At 39.7% G+C, this 24,223-nt stretch overlaps 1 protein-coding gene across 2 annotated transcripts in view; it reads left to right on the top strand.

Annotated features, from left to right (window-relative positions):
• Positions 1–24,223, top strand: part of ABCD2 (ATP binding cassette subfamily D member 2) — a 51,732-nt gene that overhangs the window by 2,872 nt on the left and 24,637 nt on the right. Inside the window, exons 2-6 of one of the 2 annotated variants that reach the window (XM_064142478.1) lie at positions 203–380; positions 3,693–3,814; positions 6,842–7,010; positions 10,095–10,189; positions 11,494–11,639. In XM_064142478.1, the coding sequence (XP_063998548.1) occupies positions 203–380; positions 3,693–3,814; positions 6,842–7,010; positions 10,095–10,189; positions 11,494–11,639 (710 nt within the window). Of the gene's footprint in view, positions 1–202; positions 384–3,692; positions 3,815–6,841; positions 7,011–10,094; positions 10,190–11,493; positions 11,640–24,223 lie in introns of both variants that reach the window. The other variant, XM_064142477.1, reaches the window with a different exon arrangement.

Below are 24,223 nucleotides of genomic sequence, written 5' to 3'. Positions count from 1 at the left end.
AGAACCAGGCCCGCAAACTTCCAGAAAGTTGTGCACTTCTGATGGGAGATTGATCACTGAAAATAAAGTGCCGTGCAGCAGATGTGACTTGGAAGTTGCAGCTCTGGATATCTATTTCACGCATGTGTGTGAACGTATCTTGTGTGATATATGCACCTGTTTTGCGTTGTATTAATGTTGTTTGGTTTTTTTTTAACTGTAGGTAGAATTGAGGCAACTGCAAAAAAGCTACAAGGCTTTGGCAGATCAAATGAACCTCATTTTGTCCAAACGTTTATGGTACATCATGATAGAGCAGTTCCTGATGAAATATGTCTGGAGTAGCTGTGGTATGATTATGGTTGCTGTGCCCATCATCACTGCAACAGGGTTTGCAGATGGCGGTAATACCTTTTCTCTCTTCATTTCTAAATATTTCTATAAAGTTGCATCTGCAAAAGACTATACTTGTCCTAAATGCCATTTGTATTTATTTATTCTTTGCAGTCTTTATTACAACATCTGTTCTTGTGCATAACTTTAAAGCATAGCAAGTTAGATGAGGAAAGAGCAATGCAGAAGATCCAGCTTTGAACATAAGCCTAATAAGCATCGTGAATTCAGGATTTAGTGAAACCATGTGTCACATGAGGTGATAATGATATTTACAGCCCTTTTTCAGTGGACACTGTTGAGACAGCAAGCTGTTTTTTGCAGCATCTCTTGATACTTCAAAAAAATTTACTATTAGCTTTCCTAGAGTACTTATCACCTTACATGAACTGTAGTGAAGTAATTATTCCCCTACGTGTTTACCTGCCAGGAGCTGCTGGTTTTCCCTGACTCCCTGGCAGATGAGAATGTGAAATTCAGATTTCAGTCTTGGATGGTATAATTTCTGACATCCTACGACAACTTTCCAGGAAGTAAAATGGGACTCAAGTAGTGTTATTGCAGATGGTATTAAAAAGCCCCAAAGGAGCAGAAAGAAAGATAATTAAGGAGGGGTAGTGAAAGATAAGTAGGGAAGTTTGCCTCAACAGGCTTCCTTGTAATATATTACAAATTCTGTAGAATTCTTTAAGCAGAGATCTCAAGTGACTGCTGAAAGGTCAGTTCTCAACTGGGTACATTTAATCAGGAATGAGTGATTTCTGTGTGGGTCCTCATAGATGTATTCCAAATCAGAGCTAACTGGACAAGCTTGGTTTGACCTTGTAAGGATGATTTCATGCAGCCCTACCATACTTCAGAGTACTTGCAGATGTGTTGGTGTGTTCAGATGGGTTTTCAGCTTTCTGAGCTGCTGCTCACATGTCTTAGGATGGCGGTATATCAGAACCCTGGCTGGCATCCTGGTAACAGCTTTAGAAATACCAAGAGCTTGCTGTTCCAAACAGAGTAGTTTGTACAAAGCCATTTCACCTCATAATGAAGTTATTAGCACAACAGAAAACGTGACAAGAGCCTTTCTGCTAGGATGGGATTGAAGACAGTCAAGAAGATTGTTTAAGCGCATAGTGACAAAAAGTTCAAGAAAAGTGAGGATGGGGTGTTAAGCATGTAATAGAAGAGCCTGTGTTTTGGAACAATGTAATCATAGAAACATACAATCATTCTGGTTGGAAGAGACCTTTAAGATCGTTGAGGCCAACTGTTAACCCAGCACTTCCAGGTCACCACTAAACCATGTCCTTCAGCACCACATCTAAATGCTCATAAATTCTATATAGTTTTTATTTGTCAAATGCTCCTAAAATGATTGATGCAGTGATCTGTAGAGATCTCTAACCTCTTGCTAGATGAGCTAGCCCGAGTGCTGGAATTCTGTATTTACATACAGGAGGAGTGCTCTGATTGTGTAATTAAACCGTGTCTGATTCCTAAACGATTTAATTGTGGTGGTTCTACATAACATGGGTTGCCCAAGGTAGAATTCCAACAAGATCAGCAAAAAATGGTTTCCTGAGAAGTAAGAAACAAATTTAAATTTGTTTTTTACCAATGAATGATTCTATCTCCTAAGTTTATTCTTCTTGGAGTGAAAACGATTTTTTAAAATAAATGAGAACAACCTGAGCAAGAATTATGTAATCTCTCACTTTGTGGGAGGTTTTTGTCTTTCTACCTTTTTTTTTTTTTTGTATTTTTCCCAAAAGGTGCACTTCTCTTTGTGTCTCAGGTGGTTGGATTAAATACCACTAGTTGACAACGTATTGGTGCTGTGTAATTTAAGCTAAAAAATATGTACATCTATCTCTGTTGATTTATATTCTTATGATAAACATCCAAAGCCAGAAAGAGTAACACATAGGTGGTGTCTGTATGCAAAATTGACATAAGAATATTGAAAAAGTTTTTCCTAAATTATCCATAGTTTATTTCAGGTGTTTTGATGTAATTATGTAGGGATACCTCTATGGGTGTATAAATTAAAACAAAATAACATTTAGATTTGGCTAATAAAGACAGAAAGATACACCTGGCTTTGGTACTGCTTGTGGATTTCTAGACATCAGATTTCTAGAATCTGCTTGGTGAGGTTAAAAGTGAAAAGTGTTGCTTGGTACACTCTTGCACTGCTTGACCTAGCCCATACAATTTACAGTCACATTAGACTTGCAAGGCATTGATTCCTTCTAGATTTTCTTGGCCATTGGCACTGTGCAAACATCACAGAGGATGTTGATAACAGTTTCTGATAAAGGAACTACCACACTAGCAGCAGCTAGCTTAAAAAAAACAAACTTTAAAAAAAACTTTACAAACTTAAAAATAATACCCAGACCCTGTTCTGCAACAGACTTAAACAATATATAAATATATATGTAGAAGTTAACATGATGCAGAAAACACGTGAGACCTTTCGTTCTAAATCTTCTATGTGAAAGCTCTTCAGGAGTGGTTTACAACACGTTGTTGTCGTTGTTGTAGATGGAACTATTAATGTTGAAACAATATCCAGTCTTAAAATGCTCAGCCACTTGTCTTTAAATCTTGATTCCTTCCAGAAGCAATCCTTGTGGTTTGACTATGCTGTATAAACCTGTTGACCCCATAGCAGCAAAAGTATATGCTGCTGACAGGTTCTTATGAGACAGCTCCTTTCTTTGGAGCAAGAGTTTTCTTGCTAATGTGATGCAATGTCATAAACAAAGCATCACAGCTTTGATCTGGGGTCAGATGGAAAAAGGAACTTTTATGACAGAGAGGTATTTTACTTAAACCATTACTTTGATAGTAAGAGAACTTGTTGCTTTTTTGTAGAAATATAATCATGTTGCCAAATTTCTATCAATATGATTTTTTTCTTTTACAGGAAGTCACTAAATAAGTAAGAGTGAAAGGGAACAATTGAAAAAGTAGTAAATTTATGTTAAAATCTGTTTCAGATCATTGCTTCAGGTTTCACTTTTTTTGAATTTCGAAAAAATCAGGTTGAATAATGTTATATTGAAAGGAAAAAATATATAGGTAGACAAATAGTATAAAAGAATAGGATATTTTGCTAAGAAGATGAATTCTGTATACTCTCACCTATTGTTACCAAACTGTCTACACTAGTTGCATTCACCAGTTCTTTTTGAGAAGTTGTCTTAGTAGTGTCAACTTTTTCTTAATTTAAAAGTTTCTCTATAGTGACTCACATAATCATAATGTAATTTGTAGGGATAAGAAGAATATTTTAACAGAAAACTTTATTTTACTTTTAGAATTGGAAGATGGCCAGAAACAGGCAATGGTTAGTGAAAGAACAGAAGCTTTCACTACGTCACGAAACTTGCTGATCTCTGGAGCAGATGCTATTGAAAGGATTATGTCTTCATACAAAGAGGTACTGTTACATCTGCTACTCATGAAACACAAGGGAGAAAAAAGTAACACAGAATTTTCATTCAATATAAAACATTTTTTTAAAAGTCATTTTAAAAGGCAGTTTATGTTGTGACTATATCCATGGAGGTCTTTGAAATGATAGTTTGACCTTTAGAGTTAAGTCCACACAGAGTCTAAAGTACAGAGCTGCCAGTATGGTGCAACATGTAAATGTTATTTTTAATACCTATGTTCAGGTGTCATCAGAAAGCAATAGAATTTCCTGGAATGTTAGTGATAACTGTTCAAATTCCTTCTCTGTTTGGAAGACAGACCTGAGTTCAGGCTATCTGTCTCCACTGTATTGAGACTTTTTCTGTTGAAAGTATCATGGAATTGTAGCATTTTTAAGGACCTCTAAATGTTATCTAGTCTGATCTTGCTGCAGTGAGCAGGGACATCTTTAACTACATGAGGTTGCTCAGGGCCCCATCCAATCTGACCTTGAGTGTTTCCACGGCAACCTGGGTAACTGGGCAACCTGTTCCAGTCATGTTTCCTATGAAAAAAATAGAACTGAGTACTTGCTTTCTGGCCACCTAAACTGTAGGGCTGTTTTCAGTATCATGTGAACCTGTTAAATTGTAAATAACTTTGAAAAATAGAGAAATTTTAGTAGGAAAAAAACTTTATGACAGCAAATGGTCTAGAAGTGTGGGGTGTACATCTGGAAGGTCAGAGATTTTGTTTCAGATCCTTACCCAAGTTCTTGTGAAGTTGGACTTTTATCCGTGGTCTCACTCAAGGGTTTCTGTAGGTGTGGGCTGGGAAGCAAAAGAGAAGTAAGGCAATGCTGCTATTCTCCTCGATATTTCCTTCTGAATCTTGGTTCTGCATTTGTTAATTGGTTTCTGCTCTTCCATTTGGTGGGAACCCCTTTTCCCACTGCAGTGTGAGGCACACATTAGCTTGGCAACTAATCAAAGATTGTGGATTCTGTTACTTGGAATTCAGCTGTAGTAGCTGCAGCTTTGTGAGGTGGAGGGGGCAGTTTGGCACCTTCAGATTCAGACTCTGAAAAGGCTGGAGTCTGCGTTTGTTTTTTTTTAGAAGGAGTTCTAATGGACTGTGATTATGACCTAAGCTCCTTTAGGTCTTCCCCTGCTTAGCCTCTGCTCTGAAGAAATTGCCAAATCTATTATACCCTGTTGTAATCTCAGTTATATTTTCAACATTTAAGTCATCTATATAATTTACATGAGGACTTACAAACATTGTGGGGTTTTGTTTTCAAAAAATAAAGCCACAAAGTAGTAGGAACAACTGAAAAAAGCCTCACTTGGTTTTATAATATGGTGAGACAGCATGAGATCAAAGACCAGTTCTGTGAACTTCCATCTTAATTTTCCCTTTATACTTCTCTTCAAGAGATACCATGGGACATTGTCGCTCCTATTTCATGATTCAGGCAATTTCCAAAGGACTCTGTATTTCAATCCACTTCAAGTAGTAGTGGAGTTCCAGTTTTTGCTCACTTGTTCACCAAAGCAGCCTCCTTCCAGTCTGTGTAATTCAGTGTGCAAAGGAGTTCAGCTCAATTTGTCTTTGCAAGCCAGTAGTTTAGATGTAGTATTTAGTGTTTTGACAAAGAGAGTTTCTAGGGTCATGGTTTAGAAACTTGCCACAAGCTGTAAGTTTTGTTCATCACATGCAGGATTCTGTCTATCAAATGCCACTGCTGATGCTGTGCAGAGCACTCAGCCCTAGCAAGCGCTCCCACTGAAACTGCTGTGAAGACTACACTGGGGAGAGTGATGTTAAGGTGGTAGCCCAAAAATTTTCACAGCTGTTAGTGCAGTTACCAGTAGTGAAAAACAGAGTATATCTGATGGAGTTGAAACATTGATTATTCTTTTTAAACTAAGTGTTTAAAGATGTTGTATAGTTGTTAACCTCCAGTGGACTGATGGCCTTGTGGCCAAAACTAGCACTCACTTCTGAAGCTGGCACAAATACTGAAATCTATAGAGGACTTTGTATTGAAATTGCATATGCCATGATAGGTGAACTCAGTCATGTGGTGTATGTGTTTAACCATACAGCAAATTAATGATTTTATAATCTTGAACACACGTTTTTGTCTTGTTCTCTGTGTTTAGTATAAAAAATCATTTTAAAGCCATCTAATAATACATTTATAATAACATGTCTGAGTTTAATTCTTTGCTGCCAGCAGATGGAGGCAGTTCTTTAGGAGCAATTGGTGGTGTTAGAGGCAACGAACAGGAAGTCATCAGGTCTATAGATCTGTTGTTTCTGTCTTTACCAGGTGGAAATTGTGGTAAAAAGAAAAAAAAAAAAAAAAGGAAAAAGAAAAAAAGGAGAAAGCCTTTGAAGAGACTTTACCATCTTAAAAATGCCCAGTGCTATTGCAAGCTCTCAAATTTAGCTCTGGTACTCTAGCATCCAGTTTACAGAAGAATAATTTCTTTATGTTACCGTATAGATTAGGATGATCTGGTGCTGCCTGGTTTACATAGAAAACCACAGTTTTCCCACAGGATGTTTTGGAAATGCAGGGAAGTAATCATGAATAATTATAGATGCCAATTTTTCTCACTTTTGTGAAGTTTTATTTTGCTGGCAGATGCAGAGATTTTGCTCTTGCCTTGCATGCTAAGCCCTCTATTTTCAGGTTACCTAACAGCTATTCTTTGGTGGTTAAAGACTCTACTGATCCTTGGAAAAGAGCAGTCATTTCAACCTCCTCATTTACTGGAGCTGTCATAGCTTAGTTGGCTGAAATATGTCCCCTGAAGCTGTCTCTGTCTGCTGGCTCTAGGAGTTCTGGATGGCATATGGATTAGCACAGAATCCCAAGGAGTGGAAGTTGGTAGGCGTTGAAAAACATATCGTTGATCCTTCCAGAACAGCATTTGAGAAACACTCAGATGAGCTGGGGAAGTTTTTCATTAATCTTTGACCAAGCATGTTGGCTGTGCTATTTGTGAAGTATAACTGAAATGAGACATTTGGTGTTTCTCAGGTTACAGAGCTAGCAGGCTACACTGCCCGTGTCTACAACATGTTTTCAGTGTTTGATGAGGTGAAGAGAGGTATCTACAAAAGAACTGCTGTTATTCAAGGGTCTGAAAACAACAGCAAGAATGAAGATAAAGCAGAATTACACATTGATGGGCCCTTAGAAATCAAAGGTAATTCATTCATACTTGTATGTCTTTTCCTGCGTGTGGGGCCAGTGCTGTGGGACAGGAGGTGAACAGAAGTTTTCTTTCCACAAAAAATCAACCTTAGACCCTACAGACCATGTTGCTTTCTGAATTATCCTCCTGCTGTTTTGTAAATCTGTGCTTATGCAGTACTTTTCTAATATACAAAATTGCTCAAATATTTCAGTGAAAAAGGCATTTGAACTACACTATTACTGTTGTTATTATTAAACAATCAGTGCCTGCTTTCCTCAGATACTTATTTTTTTCAAAAAACTGAGACTGTGATATTTTCATCTTCAAACACCACATTATTTCATTTGGGGTAGGAGGAAAATACAGACTATGTCAGTAGTTTTTGATTAAATACTACTGTGTTTTCAGTGACTAAAAATCAGCCTCTGCTAATTTTTTTGTAAGTTAGTGGGAATTTTCCACTGAAAATGGTGTGATGACTTTACCCTTCCCCTCACCTCCCAGATGAGGTTTTCCCTCCTATCCCTATCCTGTATCTTTCTGGTGCCACCATCTTTCTGCACTTCCCAAAGCATTTTCTGTGTAAATCAATTTTTTTATCATGCTCCATTATCTGCCACCTCTCCCTTCCTCTTGTGTCCAGATTCTCTGTGAGATACTTAAAGGCAACTTTTGCAATGGGCTTTTTCCAATTTTCCCAACAGACCCCTTCTGCTTCTCCCTTCTGTGGTGTTGAAAAGTCTCATTCCCTTCCTTTGGCTTCTGAAAACTTAAACCTCAGTGGAGTTAAGGCATGCAAGTGCTCTTTATGAAATAACTTCTTTCAGCAATTTCAACTGAACTGCCCTTCAGCACAGATTTCTCAAAGGTCCTCTGACAAGGTTCCTCACAACAAACAGCCTTGTGCAGCATGATGCATAGCTGTGGAGCTGGCTGGTCCCTTAGTCTTTTAGATCATGATAATATTTGGCTGACATTAAAAGAATTTACATTTTGTAACTGTTCATTTTGTTGTGTTCAAGAGAAACTGGTGGTAGTTTCTGGAGCAAAAAAATAATTTGGGCATCTTTTTAGATAACTTGTGTTTAAAAAATCCCATCCAAATACATTTCAGATATGCCAGCATGCTGTTCATGTTCCCTTTTCACCTAGTGTACTTGTAACTCACTCCTTTGTTCTCTGCAGCCATTTCCCAAGATTTGATTCCACTACAGTTATGCATTTTATCCAGTGTGAATTCCTTCTGGGTCCTGATGACTAGCATTTGCTCCTGAGTGGTTGTAGGTTCTCAGAGGCAGCTAGCCAAGACCAAGCATTGTGCCTAAGGACTTAAGCGGAATTTAGGCCAGTTGAATCTAGGACACAGGCTTCAGACTTTTTATGATGAACCCCAATGTAGTACTGTTTTTCCTCTTTTCTTTTGGTCTTGATACTTCAGAAAACCCTACAGAGTAGTTTTGTATGTGGATAAAGTACACATGTTCATGTACACATACCTGCCTGTGTTGTTAGAAAAGTCTTAATATTCATCTTCTCCAAAGGCTCATTGAACACATGCTGCTTCCTTTTGAATCATCCAGTATAGTTCATGTAACTAAGCAGTGTCTGGTTCGTGCATTGCATTTACTGCTGTCAGAAAGAGGGTTGTGAAAATGCATAAAATATCAGAATATATTGAAGAGATAATATTTCCTTAAACATAGTGTATCTAATAATTCAGCATTTAAGCCTGGATGAGGCACTTAGTGCCATGGTCTAGTTGACTGGCTAGGGCTGAGTGCTAGGTTGGACTGGATGGTCTTGGAGGTCTCTTCCAACCTGGTTGATTCTATGATTCTAAAATTTGAAATAGAAATACTTTCAAATTGTATTTCTAATTGCACATAAACATGCTTTTAAAGCTTGCTAAAATTGCAGTCAAACGTTGTGAAGTTAGGAAACGAGAGTTAAGTTTGCTTAATACTTACTTAGCTTACTGTTTGTTGTCATAGATTTCAACTACAATTTCTCCACTGTATCCAAGTAAATTTTTTTTAACAGCAAAACATTTTTGTTATCATAATCTCTTGTTTGACACCAAAAACCTGTTTTAAATAAGATCATTTTAGGGAAAAGAATGTTTGGGTTGATAAATGACACAGTAATTTTTGCCCAGGTTCTTACAGTTTGGCAAAGTCAGAAGCAATTTACCGAAGAGCCTCGTAATTTAAAATATAAAAGTAACCTTAAATTGAAGGAAATGATATACCAGATCCTTTTGTTTTAAACTCAGCTTTCACTTAGTTCCAGTTTTTCAGATTAAACTGTAAAATAAGCAGCTTTCTTGCCTGGCTTGTAAAGGCGGTTTGTGCTGTTTGTCTAGGAGCCCAGCTGTTTGGATTCTGTCAGAGAAGCCCCTTAATAGACAACTGAGAAGTTAGAGTTGGTTTCATTTTTTTACTGTCTCCAGAGGAATTTGTATCAATGTCATTGTGTTATAGGGTACCCGAGTGTATTACTGAGATTGTATATTTAAATTTGCCAGAAATCCAAATAGTAAGGGTAGCTTCTGGAGTGAAATGTTATATGGGTTTCTGCAAATATTTGTAAGACATGTTTACAGTGTCTGTGGCTGGAAGCAAGCCATTAAGTGTTTTCCTCATTACTGTCATTGCTGGAGGAGAATGAACTGACCTCCAAGTTCCAGAATTGGTAGTGAAAGTAGACTCCTTTTTCTAATTAAGTTCTCAAGAGAAGGTAAACTGGTCTGAACTTTTTTACTGGTTGATACTTACTACCTATTTGAAGTAAAATACACTAAATACAGGTAATTTGTGAATAAACATGTTTTTAGTGGATGACATATTTATGGTGTGTACTCTTCATTGTATTTATGATCAAATGTAGGATTCGTTGCACACTCCTGGCTGCTGCTGCCCGTGTCTTTCTGACTAGCGAGGATTTATTATCCAGCTTTTCCACTAGGGGAACCTGGACACATAAAAGAGTTGTTTGAAACTCGCCAGTTTGTACTTCTCAGCATGCACAGAGACGTGTCACATATCATTGCTTAGTGGAAGGTTTCACAAACTCTAGTTTTCTTTTTCTTTATAGGGAAAGTTGTTGATGTTGATCATGGAATTATTTGTGAAAATGTTCCTATTATTACTCCGAATGGCGATGTGGTGGTTTCCAGACTAAACTTCAAAGTAAGATGATATGCAAGAATCTTCTGATTGTTGTCATCACACTAACATAAACAGCACAGAATTCATGTACCTTATGTTAAGTACTTGGATCATATGGATAAAAGGGGAAGTCCAGAAAGGTAGGCATAGTAGCTCAGTAGAGGCAGACATATGTAGCTTATTCTGCTCAAAGAAAGAGAAAAAAGGATTTCTGATGGTGTTGCCAGGTGGAAAACTGACCTGAGATTTTTCAGGGTGTATATAGGAGTCTGCATCCATCTTTACTTAATTTCAGTGAAATTGGGATACTTTACTCACATAGGCTCCTTTAAAATTCTGAGTTCACAGTAATAGTGGAAAAAATGGAGTCTATAGTTTTCCTTGATCACCACAACAAGCAATAGTAACTAATAGTTGACAGTATACTCATTACTCTGTAAAAACTTGTATTTTTTAAAGCTATTCCAGGTACTATTCACTATCTGGTCACAATTTTATTGGATGACCTTTACTGAATTACTCTCATATGTATCCTGATTGTAACTTCCAGTGCAAATATTACTAGTTTTAAAAACAGTTGAAGTTATCAGGACAGTTAACATGGATAATTCCATCACATCATTTAATCTAGCAAAAGCACTGCTCACTACTCTGTTGATAGAAGAATTAGCAGGATAGAGGAGGAGAGAGTCCTAGCTATGTCAAAACTTGAAGTGGTGTCAGTGTAGTAATTTCAGATTTTAAAATTACAACTTTATGGTCAAGGAGACAGTTTTATTTTTTATTTGGTTCAAGAGACAAAGCCAACAGAAAATGTAACATATTTATGTAAAACAATGGCATTGTGATTATGCATAAGAATACACATATATGCACAGGGTAAAACCAACTGCATCACAGCCAAAATAGCACTGGCAACTAAGCAGGAAATGGCAATGTGAAGTAAATTCTCCAACTAATTTGATCAGGTTCCCATGGCTTAAAGTAGTATTTCTGATGGGCAAAGCATTGCTCTGCATGCTGTTCACACCTTGAGACCTAACCTGCATTAGAATAATTGATTCTGACTGCTGTAATGGCATTGTGGTATAATCTGTGTAGTTTATGGAAATACTCAAATGTTATAGAAATTATTTTCATTATCTCAGCTCACATATTACATCTAATGCCACTGTGTCCAGAATAGTTGCATAAATATGTGCAGGTAATTAATGGAATGGTTTGATAATTTGATATAAATGCTTATCTAACTACCTCTATGGGTAGGCTGTCTTGTACCACATACACTGCACAATAACACCTGTGCTTTTTTATTGCTGTTTTAGGTCCAGGAAGGGATGAATCTTTTAATCACAGGACCCAATGGCTGTGGAAAGAGTTCACTCTTCAGAATTTTAAGTGGTTTGTGGCCTGTGTATGAAGGAGTTCTCTACAAACCTCCTCCACAGCACATGTTTTATATACCACAAAGGTATGTGTTTTGCTCAAGGTAATATCTTTTTTCTGGTTACCTGAATTTTGACACTGCTTCTCACATTTTCAATCCGCAATACATACAGCTAAGTTAAAAGGTGATGAGCACAAGCGTAGCTTTGTGGAGAGATCCCTTCTCATTGGTGATGCACATCTTCACTCATTGGAAAGTGCTCACATACACTTGTAGCAGAGCCCAAGATCCCCTGATGGCTAAAGCCCTGGATGATTTGGATCATAGCAACAGCAGAATATTAAAGAAATTGTAAACAGAGGTAATAGATCTTAGTTATTATTTCACTTTAAAAACAAAGATTAAAACAAGTGAGAGTGTTTTGCTTTGTAAATGCTGAATCATTCAAAATAATTTTCAGTACTTTAACTTATACGCTACAAGATGAAAATCCAAACTGATATGAACTGCAACTTGCCTTTTTAATAACACACACATTTCACTAAGGGAAACACAGCTATTTCTGTGTGCTTTGTTTGTGTTCTGACTTGCTGTTGGATTTTCAGAACACAATTTAATGTAATTGATTCTAGAAATCTCCTTAGAGACTTGTACATAGTTTGTTTTGCAAAGTCAAAATCAAACACAGAATTTTTGATTGATTTCTGTACTTCATTCCTTCCCATGGGCAGAAGTATTCATGACACCATTTGTAGTTTTATTTAAAAAGTACAAGCTATTAAGCTAAATGAAAAATACTAACTGATAAGTAGCTTTTCCTTGCTGTGGGTAAATGTAACAAAGCACATTTCTCTATATTTTTTTTCAGATGTATGCATAATTTATTGCTAACTGTTGTCATTTTATTATGAGCCATGTGAAAGTTTCATTCAGGAATTTGGAAAAAAAGTGCTTTATTCAGTGTTTTTCAAAACAGTATTTCAGAATTTCCACTGTGTGTGACATCCTTGAAATCAGTTTTATTCTTAGGCAGAATAAAGAAAGTTGTTCTGAATGTTTTTCCTGCAGGATATCTTGAGTTTCAACCACTTTTGTCTTGTGTGTGATCCCAGCCCCTTCTCAGATCAGTATCTGAGACTGGCTTGCCTACAGCCGTTCCCCATTTACCTAAGTCCTCTTTATTCTGTGAAAGCAAATAGATTTACACGTTGTTCAGCCAGATTTGTGCAGGTGCTGTTTGAGAAATTGGATCACATCTGGTGGGCTTTCATTTCCACAAATGTGGTTCTTTGTTAACTGTTTCCCCTAACTTTGCAGTGCTGTGAGATTTTGTCTACCAGACCCCTTCTTTCCAACATTTCAAAACCTTTGGTCAGGAGCCTGAGATTGAACCAGCATCTTTGCAGCCCTCTGTGACCAAACTGATGTAAAGATTGTCTTCTCATATTTGCAGTGTACCTGTAAGGTATCACTCTTATGCAGCCCATACTAAGCATGACCCAGGAGAAAGGGTCATGCTGTGATGTCTTTGGGACACCATAGTGGTGTTGCCATGGCTTGGCTCTGTGTGAGCTCTGCGCTCCTGGAGGGCTTTTTAGGCAGCACAGAGGTATTCCCTTCTCAAAAGAGAGAATGAGTCTGGGTAAATAGGGCAGCAAGGAACAGAAAACAAAAAACTCTGGGTGAAGATTTTTAATTTGAAAGATCTTGATTTTGAAAGATGTTACTTTGGGGTACAGTTCAGCTGTGCCAGTATGGGTTCTTTGGGCTTGGAAGCATGGCTTGGCATCTACTAATGTCTTGTATTTTGAAAGGGACTGTGAATCTTTTAGGGATTTGTGGGTGAATGTGGCTGAATGGGTTGATACAGGACAATATTCAATGAGATTTGTTTATTAGTATGTCCTTGAGAATCCTGAATTGCTTTTTTCGCCCAGCGTTTGTTCTTTGGATTTACAGAGTCTCAGATGACTGAGACACTAAGAATGGCTTGAAGGAGATTCAGTTTGAAATTTCTGGGCTGTATCTGCAACAGATCTGCTGTTTTTTTAGGGCTTTTGCGCAGATTGTCTTATGTGGTCCAGACACGTGGGTTTACTTTTTTTCCCTGTTCATTTATTTATGACCTAAATGAAATATGCATTCAGTAGGGCTCTTTGTCTATCTCTGGCTCTAGAATGTATTTGGAATTTCTGTAGTGGCTTCTAAAACTTCAGAGTGGAAAAGATGGTGCCCTGCCTGCATTTCATCATGTATGTATTTCAGTGTAACTCTAGGGAAAACATATGTTCCATGATGAGAGGAAGCTGGAGATGGTAGAATGGTGCCACCTGGATTCAACCTGCCTCACTTTTTTGGTGAGAACTATGGTATCACAGGAGGGTCTTGAATTGGTCAGAGAAGCTGCCTAGAATGACATCGTTGTGTCACTCATACAGTGTCTCTGGTCTAAGAATATGAGAGACAGCTCTCCGTGGGCTTGGTAAGAGCTTCCTTCTGTGTGCCTGTGCTCTCTCTGAGTCAGATTTAGGCGTCTCACCTGCATGCAGTGGATGGTGGAGAATACAGTGACAACTAAGTGAAAAAATACTCCACAGTAAATAGGATCTTGCTGAAAAGATTATTTTTTAATCTCTGTAGTATTCTAGAAATGCATGGCAATTCTGTCTTTGCTGAGTTACACAAAAAAGGCTACACATAAAAGTGTGATTTGCTAAAAAGAGATTTATCTCATTCTGTGCTCCAAATTCCATCAGCACTGCAAATGCTTTGTAGTTAGCTTTACTTAGCAGTATGTAGGCTTCAAAACAGAGCCTTTAGAGTTCCTGTATTTTCTTATATTGTTATATTAGATGGCGTAGCATAATTTTGCTGCATTTTTTAGATTTTACTGTGAATTGTGGTGAGATTATTTTTTTTCTCCCCTTATATTAGGCAGGCCATGCAGAATTTGTCCTTCATCTGTCACAGTTCTGGTGGATGCTGATGGGACAAACAGCTCTTTTGGAGATAGGGAAAGAGAAGCCTAGGGATTTCTGTGTCTGTGACTCTAAGTGACAGGCCTGTAAAGGAGAGGGAGGCTTTAAGAGGCTTTAAAGCAGTCCACCATCACACTGGTGCCAGAAACAGCTTGTTTTCAAGAATGGGTCAGTGCTAGGAACAGGTCACACCTCAAACAAGTTGTCACGTCTCATTGAGGCCTCAGTTAACTGGCAGACTGTGTGCTCACCCCTTGTGCATCTGTATCCCTCTTTTGTAAAGTAAAATTCGTGTGTGCTAACCAGCTCTTTTAATTAACCAGTCAAGAAAGTATCATGAATGAAAGAATAAATGCTTGTGGGTGCTCTAGTTGGTAAGGAATTGTGATTCAAATTAGAATTCAGAAACAATGCTAAAGATAGGACCACAAGATGTATCTATGTCATTTAAGGATTAAAGAAGCTATCTGTCCTTACACAGTATATTGGCTATGTGTCTGAAGGTAGCCTGATTTCTCAGATTGAGCCCTGTTCCTGCTCTGTTGGTCTTAAACATGGAAGGAGACCCCCATCTTTGTGGAATTAATGAGCTCTAGCATACAATTCCCCTAACACTTACTCCAGCTCTTCCTCCTAACATGTGCTTCAGCTAAAAGTCTCAGCTTTTTCCATTGTAAGAAAACACAGACCTTGCATGTTTGCTCTCATTCCTTTAGTTCTCTCTCCTTTGATACAATCAGCAGCATAGTTGCACACCTACATACTTGCAGGTTACCTTGACAACACTACAGGAATATTCCTCAATGTCTCTGCACCATAAACCTCTAATCACCACTGGGTTTTTTATATAAATTATTACTAATTTTCTGCCAGATGTGTCTCATTGTTTAATTTGCATGGATGAATGTCTCATGCAGTCTATCTTGGTTCCAAAACCTTCTGTAATGATTCCCGAGCCCTCCTAAGACAGCACATATTCAAAGCATCCATCAACATTTTCTCTTTCTGGAGAACTGATTCACTGATTCATGTTTGCAACACCTGAAGTAATTCTTACCTACTGTACTTCTTTCTTCTCGTCCACTGTTACTGTTTTTTTCTCTCCAGGTTGCTTCTACTGTACTTGGGGTGTTTTTGTGAGAGGACTATGTTTCTCCAGTATCTTTAGTTCTGTGAGCAGTTCTAGTAGACAACAAACCTTGATCAAAACATTTTCTCAGTGGTCACAGTGACAGTCCTATTGTGTATTCTCTCTCCATTTCTGTTGCTCATTTAAGTTGATCTCTAATATTTTTTACCTTTAACACCAGGCTTGTCAGGTGCTAAAATGGAGGCATCCAAACATTCACTAGCTGCACCAAAGTAAAATGTTTGTTCTTCATTATATAAGATTTATATACTTAACATCTTGTTGTCTTCTTATTAGTGCTAGGACAGTATGGAATGGAACAGTTTAAAAGTTTATCTGGCCCTTCTGAGTTGTTTGGTTTTGCATATGTTTACTTTATTTCTGTAGTTTTATCTGGGATTCATTCCTTTACAAGTCTTTTCTTGTGCTTTTCCTTCTATAGTCTAAAAATATCCTTGGCTACTAATCAAAATTGCATCAGCTATAAGGATTTATTTCCTCTCCTTATTTTATTGAGTAACCAAATATCTGATGTGGTTTGCCTCAAGCAGTCTAAGGATATTCATCATGTGGATGGAAAGAAGCAAAAATATTTCCATTTTAAATGATATAAAAAATAAAGTGATAAAGTAAAGGTAATTTTTACATTATAAGCACATGAAACTTTGAAGATTATAGTGTGAGTCAAGAGTCACCTTAAACATGGAGGTAGTTAGTAGTGGCCACTGTCATTAAATTGTGCTTGTTTCCTAAGGCAGTTCTTGATTACCTAAACAATTCAGTCTCTCAACATTTTTATGTTCATTTTCAGATATGTTACTTATGGAAGTATGTACATACATATAGTCTGTGTGTATAAATATAAATATGGATTTTCTGTGTTAGACTACTTTAGTGTGTGGTCTGTTAGAGAAGTAGCCCAGATGAATACACTCATGCAAGTTCTCTTGCCTCATCTTGTTTAATTTGGCTTAGGTGGATCTCTGCTGTGTTGTATTTTGTACGTCTTAATTTCTTGTCAGCTCATGCTGCACTGTTTGTCCCCCTTTAGTTGGCTCAGGTGAAGTTAAACTGCTCTGACTGCACATGCCAACACTGCATTAGCCATTGTTACTGCCCTTCAGCCTTTTGCTGATGGTACACAACCACCTTAACTTCTTCCTTCGGTACTTTGCCATCAGTTCACATCATGCTATACAGATACCTGTTCCCATGCACACTGCATTTTTTTTGCCATGCTTACTGTTACCAAATTTGTAGTTCTCCTTTGAACGTATTTCCAGAGGTCACCACTTATCTAGATGACAGATGAGAAAAAAGTCTGTGGTAGATAGCACTAATATGAAACACAGCAAGCTTCAGTTCTGCATACTATTTTTGGTACACATTTGCTAAACCAGGGAGATCCCAGTTGACTGGAGACTACCAAATGTGATGCCTCTCTACAGGAAGGGCCAGAAGAATGATCCTCAAAAATACAGGCCTGTCAGTCAAATTAATATGTGGAAATAGGAAAATATCCAACTTTATTAACAAAAAGGTCTGCACCAAACAAACAAATGAAAAAGACCCAGAACAATAAACCATTTGCAACTTAATAGATGTTTGAATACCTAGTTGCGAATTATCTGCACAAAATGTACAACAGGGAGAAAGAAATACAAATACATATATATATATATATATTATATATATATCCTGTGCACAATTCAGATTGGAGGGTGTGGAGCAGCAATTGCCACTGAGAGCCACAAGGTGGCTTCCCTTTGTCCTCGAACAGGGCTATTGGCAGGAAAACCAGAGACTCCAATAAATTAATAGCTGAGTTTACTGACAAAGTAATATCTGATCAGTCTAATATGCTGTGTTGAGATAATGATCAAAGAAATTGTGTTCTCAGTGCAACCACAATGCAAAGAGGGGAGCAGGAGCCGAGTATGCTGCCAAACCTGAAAGTGGGAGCCACGTGTCCTTGAGCAGATAGCTGGCAACACAGAACCAGCGTGCAGGCAGAAGGGCAGAGCCTGAAAGCAAGTGCGTGAGGCTGTCCCGGAGCAGACCCATTCAATCACCCCTGGAGACAAAACAGACCACTGGCAGGAGAGAAATCTGAAATCTAGCCAGTCAAAACAAGGTGCCAGCATTGCAGACAAGTCTGGGCCTGTTTTGCCCCGGCAGGACAGGAGGTTATAGAGCAGGTCATGCTGAGTGCCATTATGTGGCACACACAAGACAACCAGCTGATCAGGCCCAGTTAGCATGGGTTTACAAATGGCAAGTCCTGCCTGGCTAACCTGATCTACAACAAGGTGATGCACCTGGTAGATGAGGGGAAGCCTGTGGGCATCGTCTGCTTGGACTTCAGTAAAGCTTTCAACACTGTCTCGCACAGCATTCTCCTTCAGAAACTTAGGGTGCAAAGCTTGGATAAGTGCAGTCTGCCACGGATAAAAAACTGGCTGGCTGGCTGGCTAGGCCAGAGAGTGGTGGTGAGTGGAGTTAAGTCTGGCTGGTGTCATGTCACGAGTTGTCCCCTGGGTTCTGTACTGGGGCCTGTTCTTTTTGATACCTTTATTAATGGTCTGGATGAAGGGATTGAGTGCACTCTCAGTAAGTTTGCAGTGACACCAAACTATGTGGGTGTGTCAATCTCTTAGAGGGTAGGGAAGCCTTACAGCAGTATCTAGACAGGTTAGATCTGTCCATAGGCCAAGGTTAATTGTATGAAGTTCAACAAGGCCAAGTGCCAGGTCCTGCCCGTGGATCATAACAACCTCATGGTAAGCTACAGACTTGGGAATGTGAAGTTGGAAGGCTGCAACTTGGAGAGGCACCTCAGGGCATTGGTTGATAGTTGACTGAACATGTGGCAGCAGTGTGCTCAAGTGGCCAAGAAAATCCATGGCATCCTGGCTTGTGTTAGAAACACTGTGGCTAGCAGGAACAGGGAGGTGACTGTCCCTCTGTACTCGTACTCAGCACTTGTGAAACCACAGCTCAAGTACTATGTTCAGTTCTGGACATTGCTCTATAAGAAGGACACAGAAATGCTGGAGTGTGCCCAAAGAAGGGCAACGAGGCTTGTGAAAGGCCTAGAGCACAAGTCTTAGGATGAGCGGCTGAGGGAGCTGGAGTTGTTCAGTCTAGAGAACAGGAGGCTGAGGGGAGACCTCATAACTCTCTACAACTATCTGAAGGGAGCAAGGAGGGGGGCCAGCCTCTTCTCCTTGGTGACAAGCAGCAGGACTAGAGGAAATTGTTTCAGGCTGTGATGGGAGATTTGGGCCAGGTGTTAGGAAATGCTTCTTCACTGAAAGGGTTATCAATCATTGAAATGGTCTATTTAGGGCAATGGTGGAATCACCATCACTGGGGGTCTTGAAATGGCATGTGGACCTGGTACTTAGAAACATGGTTTAGTGGTGACCTGAATGTGCTGGGTGGAAGGTTGACTTAGATGATCTTGAAAATCTCTTCCAACCAAAGATACTCTGTGATTTTGTTCTTTAACAAATTGACTGCTAATTTGCATCTTCTTTTTCCTTTTTAAAAATGAACCAGTTCAAAACAGGTTAACCCAGTATTCTTCTGTTCATTGAAAAGTGCCTTGGATCTGCCAGGGCACAGTTTTCCCCATTTCATCTTATTTGGAGTCATACAGAAATGCTTCCACTTCTCCTTCCTGATCAAAGGAAAGACTGTCTTGTCTCACCTAGAACAGAAGAATTCTTGTCTTGCTGCCCTGTAGGCTAGCTGGAGCTTTGCCTGCCAGGATCACCAGGAGATTTCTCTGTTTCTGCTGTTCGAAAGTGTTTAATTAGGTCTGTGTGCAGTACCTCTTGGTAGCACATTGTGAACAAGATTCTCCTATGCTAGTTGTCAGATGTGGAAAATGGCTTTATGGATTAGCTGCTGCTCGCTCTCAAGTCGTGCAAGGTGCCTTCTTTACTAGCCAGACATAAGAGTCAGCTAATTAAAGCACAGCTTACAAGTCTTTTCTGTTATTAGGCAAAGTGTTGCAGAAGTCCCAGACTGAAGGCTTTAGTCAGCTTGCTGCATTGGGGTTTAGTTTAGATGTAAAATATATCTATGTAAATCCAACACCAATCTTTAATGCTACAGCTAAACTGGTGTTTGTGAAGGACTTCAGCATGCTCTGGGTTTGGTACCTCAGCCCTTTCAGGCTGCAGACATGTATGGAGCAAGCTTTGGCTATGCAGGATACCAAGAGGACTAAACATGAGTGAGAAATTGAGGTATGTTGATACATGCTCAACTTTGAGTCTTTACAGAGTAACTCCTTGCATTCCTACCAGGTGACAAATACATAGAGGTATAAAGTGGTGTCAGCTGCATGTCTAATTAAATGCTATGATGTATATGCAACTAAAAGTTGAAATCCATGTGTGAAATCAAAGCAGCATCCTTTCTGTTTTAAGTATTCCTTCCTAAACACAGCAATCTTGTGCTCCTGCACAAAAGTGTCACCAATATATAGAGCTTCCTCTGCAAGGATGTCCAATTGCAGGAATGCTTCTACTAGGATCTATGGTAGTCAACTGCTCTGTGTTTCATAGTGAATTTTTGATACTGTATTCTTGACAGTGTTGACTTGCAGTACCTCCACTCCCCACTTGTTTCTTCTGATAGGATGTCGAGTATCAAAAATCCTCCTTCAGCACCAGTAACTGCATGTTGCCTGTACCATCTTTCTGGGCATCCATGTATGTGCTAGACTGTTCATGGAACTTAATTTGGGAAAATCTGTTTGAAGTTCATTGTCAGGTTAAGCTTGACAAACGCTTTATAAATACGAAATCTCTAATGGGTTGTAAGAACTGAGTATGTGGCTGGTATGGAGATTATTGCATGCACTGGCAAAGCAACTATTGCATCTGTGCTAGTTTCGTTTTGCTGAGACAAACAGCTCACCTGCCTTTTAAAATTTAGATTTGAAAGCAGTTCAAGGGAACAAATTCACCTACAGGTTAACTAAAATCACTGTATGACAATATGGACAAACTTACCTGTTAGGGAGTAATCTGGTAGCTGCATTTACATGACCTAGTATTTGCCACTACTGTGAGAATCTGCCACTACTGTGTCCAGCTGGAGCAGTTACTTCCAGCTTAATGCCCTACACTGCAGCTGTGCAACAGAGAATCTTTGATAGCTGAACAGAGTGGCAAATGCTTATTATTTCAATATTATTTTATCTAGGAATGTCAAAAAGCATGCTTCACATGCCTTATTCACATCAAATTATGAGAAGCAAATTGGCCATATAACATGAGAAAGCACCAAGAAAGATAGACTGCAAAACCTGTCTGACATAAAGCTTAGTATGAGAAGACCAAAAGGATGCTGGCTTTTGTGAGGAGAGGACAGCTGAAAGCTTTAATAACAACTGTATCATCTTCCTTCAGAAGAAGTCCTTTCTCCTTGTTCTTGCTGTAGTTTTCAATGTGAAATTCTCATTACAGTGCCCTGTGCTTCAAATATCCAGACAGTAGACATACTTACTCTTGAAGAAAAGTTGGCAATCCTTCCCACATTGCCCACGCTCTGCCTTTTGCCTGCATCTGTCTCCTGGGCCCCAGAACTCTTTCTTATCTCCAAGGTGAACTAATTTCTTCAGCCCCCCTCTGATCCTTTCCATGGTCTACTCACTCACATTTCTTAGTGTCTGGTCCCATGCCTGCCATCTCGTCCTCTGTCCCTCCTCCAGCTCACTGTGCTTTCCAAGGTAAATCTTAAGTTGCATTCAGCATAGGAATTATGTTCTGCATTTCTTGGAGGCAGTGCAATATTCACCGATAAATACCAACCTTCCAAAGGGAAGACCATTTCTTTATACAAGTGTTCAACCTCCTAACCCCCAGCAAGTTAAAATAGTAAACCATGAATTCATACACCAAAGGCAGAATTTGCTTCTCTTCATTTAGGCAGCTAAAAGACAGATATTCTTGTTTGACCTTTATGAGTGAACTGTGAGCTGTCTACTTCTAGAGGGCAATCCGCTGTTGTAGTGCACCAGTGAAAATGTTCATTGTTGATGCCAGTAAGGAAGGTATTCAAACTATGTAATACATTAATTAAAGTTCCTTCTGTCAGAGATAATAAGGAATAAGCTGATAGCATAGAAAATCACAAAATGATTGAGATTGGAAGAGACTTCTGGAGGTCATCTTAACCAAGCTGCTCCTCAAACAGGGCTACCTAATGCTGTTTGTCTGGGACCATATCCAGATAGCTTTAGAATATCTCCAGTAATTGAGACTCCATAGCATCTCTGAGTAACTTGTTCCAGTGCTTAATCACCCCCACAGCAATGCTCAGATGGCATCTCCTCTGCCACTTTGTGCCCATCAGCTCTGGTACTCTGATGGAGCACCACTGAAAAGAGCCCGACTCCACCCTCTCTACACCTGGCCTTCAGGTATCTGTGTACATTCGTAAGATCCCCTTGAATCTTGTGTTGCCCAGCCAATTCCTGAGCCACAGTGTGCTCCAACTAGCTCCCTCCATTTTATACACTAGGTATGATACCATGTGCTCTGGAGTACCCTTTTGGCTTATTTGGGTCAGCTGTCCTTGCTGTGTCCTCTCCAAGCTTCTTGCGCACGTCCAGCCTCCTTGCTGCCAGGACAGTGTGAAAAACTGAAAAGTCCTTGACTTAGTATAAACACAGCTTACCAACAACTAAAACATTACTGTGCTGTCAACATTATTCTCATCCTAAATCCAAAGCACAGCACTGTACTAGCTACAAGAAAGAAAACTAACTTTTTTCCTAGCCAAAACCAGGGCAGGCACTTAAATCCCATCAGATGGTATTATAGGTAGGAGAGCCCTGCAGAGGGACCTGGACAGGCTGGATGGGTGGGCAGAGGCCAATGGGATGAGATTTAACAAGGCCAAGTGCAGGGTTCTGCACTTCGGCCACAATAACCCCAAGCAGTGCTACAGGCTGGGGACTGAGTGGCTGGAGAGCAGCCAGGAGGAAAGGGACCTGGGGGTACTGATAGATAGTAAGCTGAAGATGAGCCAGCAGTGTGCCCAGGTGGCCAAGAGAGCCAATGGCATCCTGGCCTGCATCAGGAACAGTGTGGCCAGTAGGACAAGGGAGGTTATTCTTCCCCTGTACTCAGCACTGGTCTGGCCACACCTTGAGTACTGTGTCCAGTTCTGGGCCCCTCAATTCAAGAAAGATGTTGAGGTGCTGGAACATGTCCAGAGAAGGGCAGCGAAGCTGGTGAGGGGCCTGGAACACAAATCCTATGAGGAGAGGTTGAGGGAACTGGGCCTGTTTAGCCTGGAGAAGAGGAGGCTCAGGGGTGATCTTATTACTGTCTACAACTACCTGAAGGGGCATTGTAGCCAGGTGGGGGTTGGCCTCTTCTCCCAGGTAACCAGCAGTAAAACAAGGGGACACAGTCTCAAGTTGTGCCAGGGTAGGTATAGGCTGGATGTTAGGAAGAAGTTCTTCACAGAGAGAGTGATTTCCCATTGGAATGGGCTGCCCAGGGAGGTGGTGGAGGCACCGTCCCTGGGGGTCTTCAAGAAAAGACTGGATGAGGCACTCAGTGCCATGGTCTAGTTGGCTGGCTAGGGCTGGGTGCTAGGTTGGACTCGATGATTTTGGAGGTCTCTTCCAACCTGGTTGATTCTATGATTCTATGATTCTATGGTAGGAACCCAGAACTGCACAGCATCAGACAGACCTTTAGTCACAGCCTGGCATTCTGTACTTGATCCCACCCATGCTAAGCCTCCTTGACATTATGGTCTTTAGCACTCCAGTAGGATTTTCTTAGAAGCAAACAATTCTGTTTATCATTTCTACGTCAAACAAAAGAATGATAGCATGAAGACATGCTGCTTCATTGCAAGATAAAAATAAGGACGTGCAGATGGTGTGATTGTGGGTTCCAAATAGGAGCTCCTTGCAGACTCCTTCATTACAGTTAGCTGGCAAAGTTTAATCTGTAGCCAACTGATAAGTGCAGTGCTAGCCTAAAGACTGACTTATATGAATAGCACAGCCCAACATGGTGCAGAAAAGTACAGCACTGGCTTGTGCCTACTCATTGTCAACTGTTCTGCAGGTCTTCGATTCCTCAGTACACAACAGTCTTCCAGTTCAGATCACTCTTTTGTTTGTCCTGTGTCCTAGGACAAACATCTAAGATACATGACACCTGGAGGTACCAGTTCACTAGAGAACTTTGTGGACTACAAAGAGAGCCTGAAGTGACTAACTCAGTGTAACTTTTAAGTGAGACGAGTCTGCTCTCCAAATAATGCTCAGTAGTGCTCAGAACACTGGATTTCTCTACTCTGCCCTAGAAAGGCCTCATCTGGAGAACTGTGTCCAATTCTAGACTCCACCGGTTAAGAGAAACAGGGAACTGCTGGAAAGTCCAGTGGAGGGCTAGAAGGATGATTAAGGGAATAGAATGTCTCTGTTATGGTAAAAGTCTGAGAGACCTGGGGCTATTTAGCCTCGAGAAGACTGAGAGGGGAGATGGTAAATAAATGCCTTAATAGTGAATGTCAAG

This window comes from Pogoniulus pusillus, chromosome 4 (genome assembly GCF_015220805.1).
Source record: "Pogoniulus pusillus isolate bPogPus1 chromosome 4, bPogPus1.pri, whole genome shotgun sequence".
Lineage (NCBI taxonomy): Eukaryota > Metazoa > Chordata > Aves > Piciformes > Lybiidae > Pogoniulus > Pogoniulus pusillus.
This window is presented reverse-complemented; position numbering and strand designations above follow the sequence as displayed.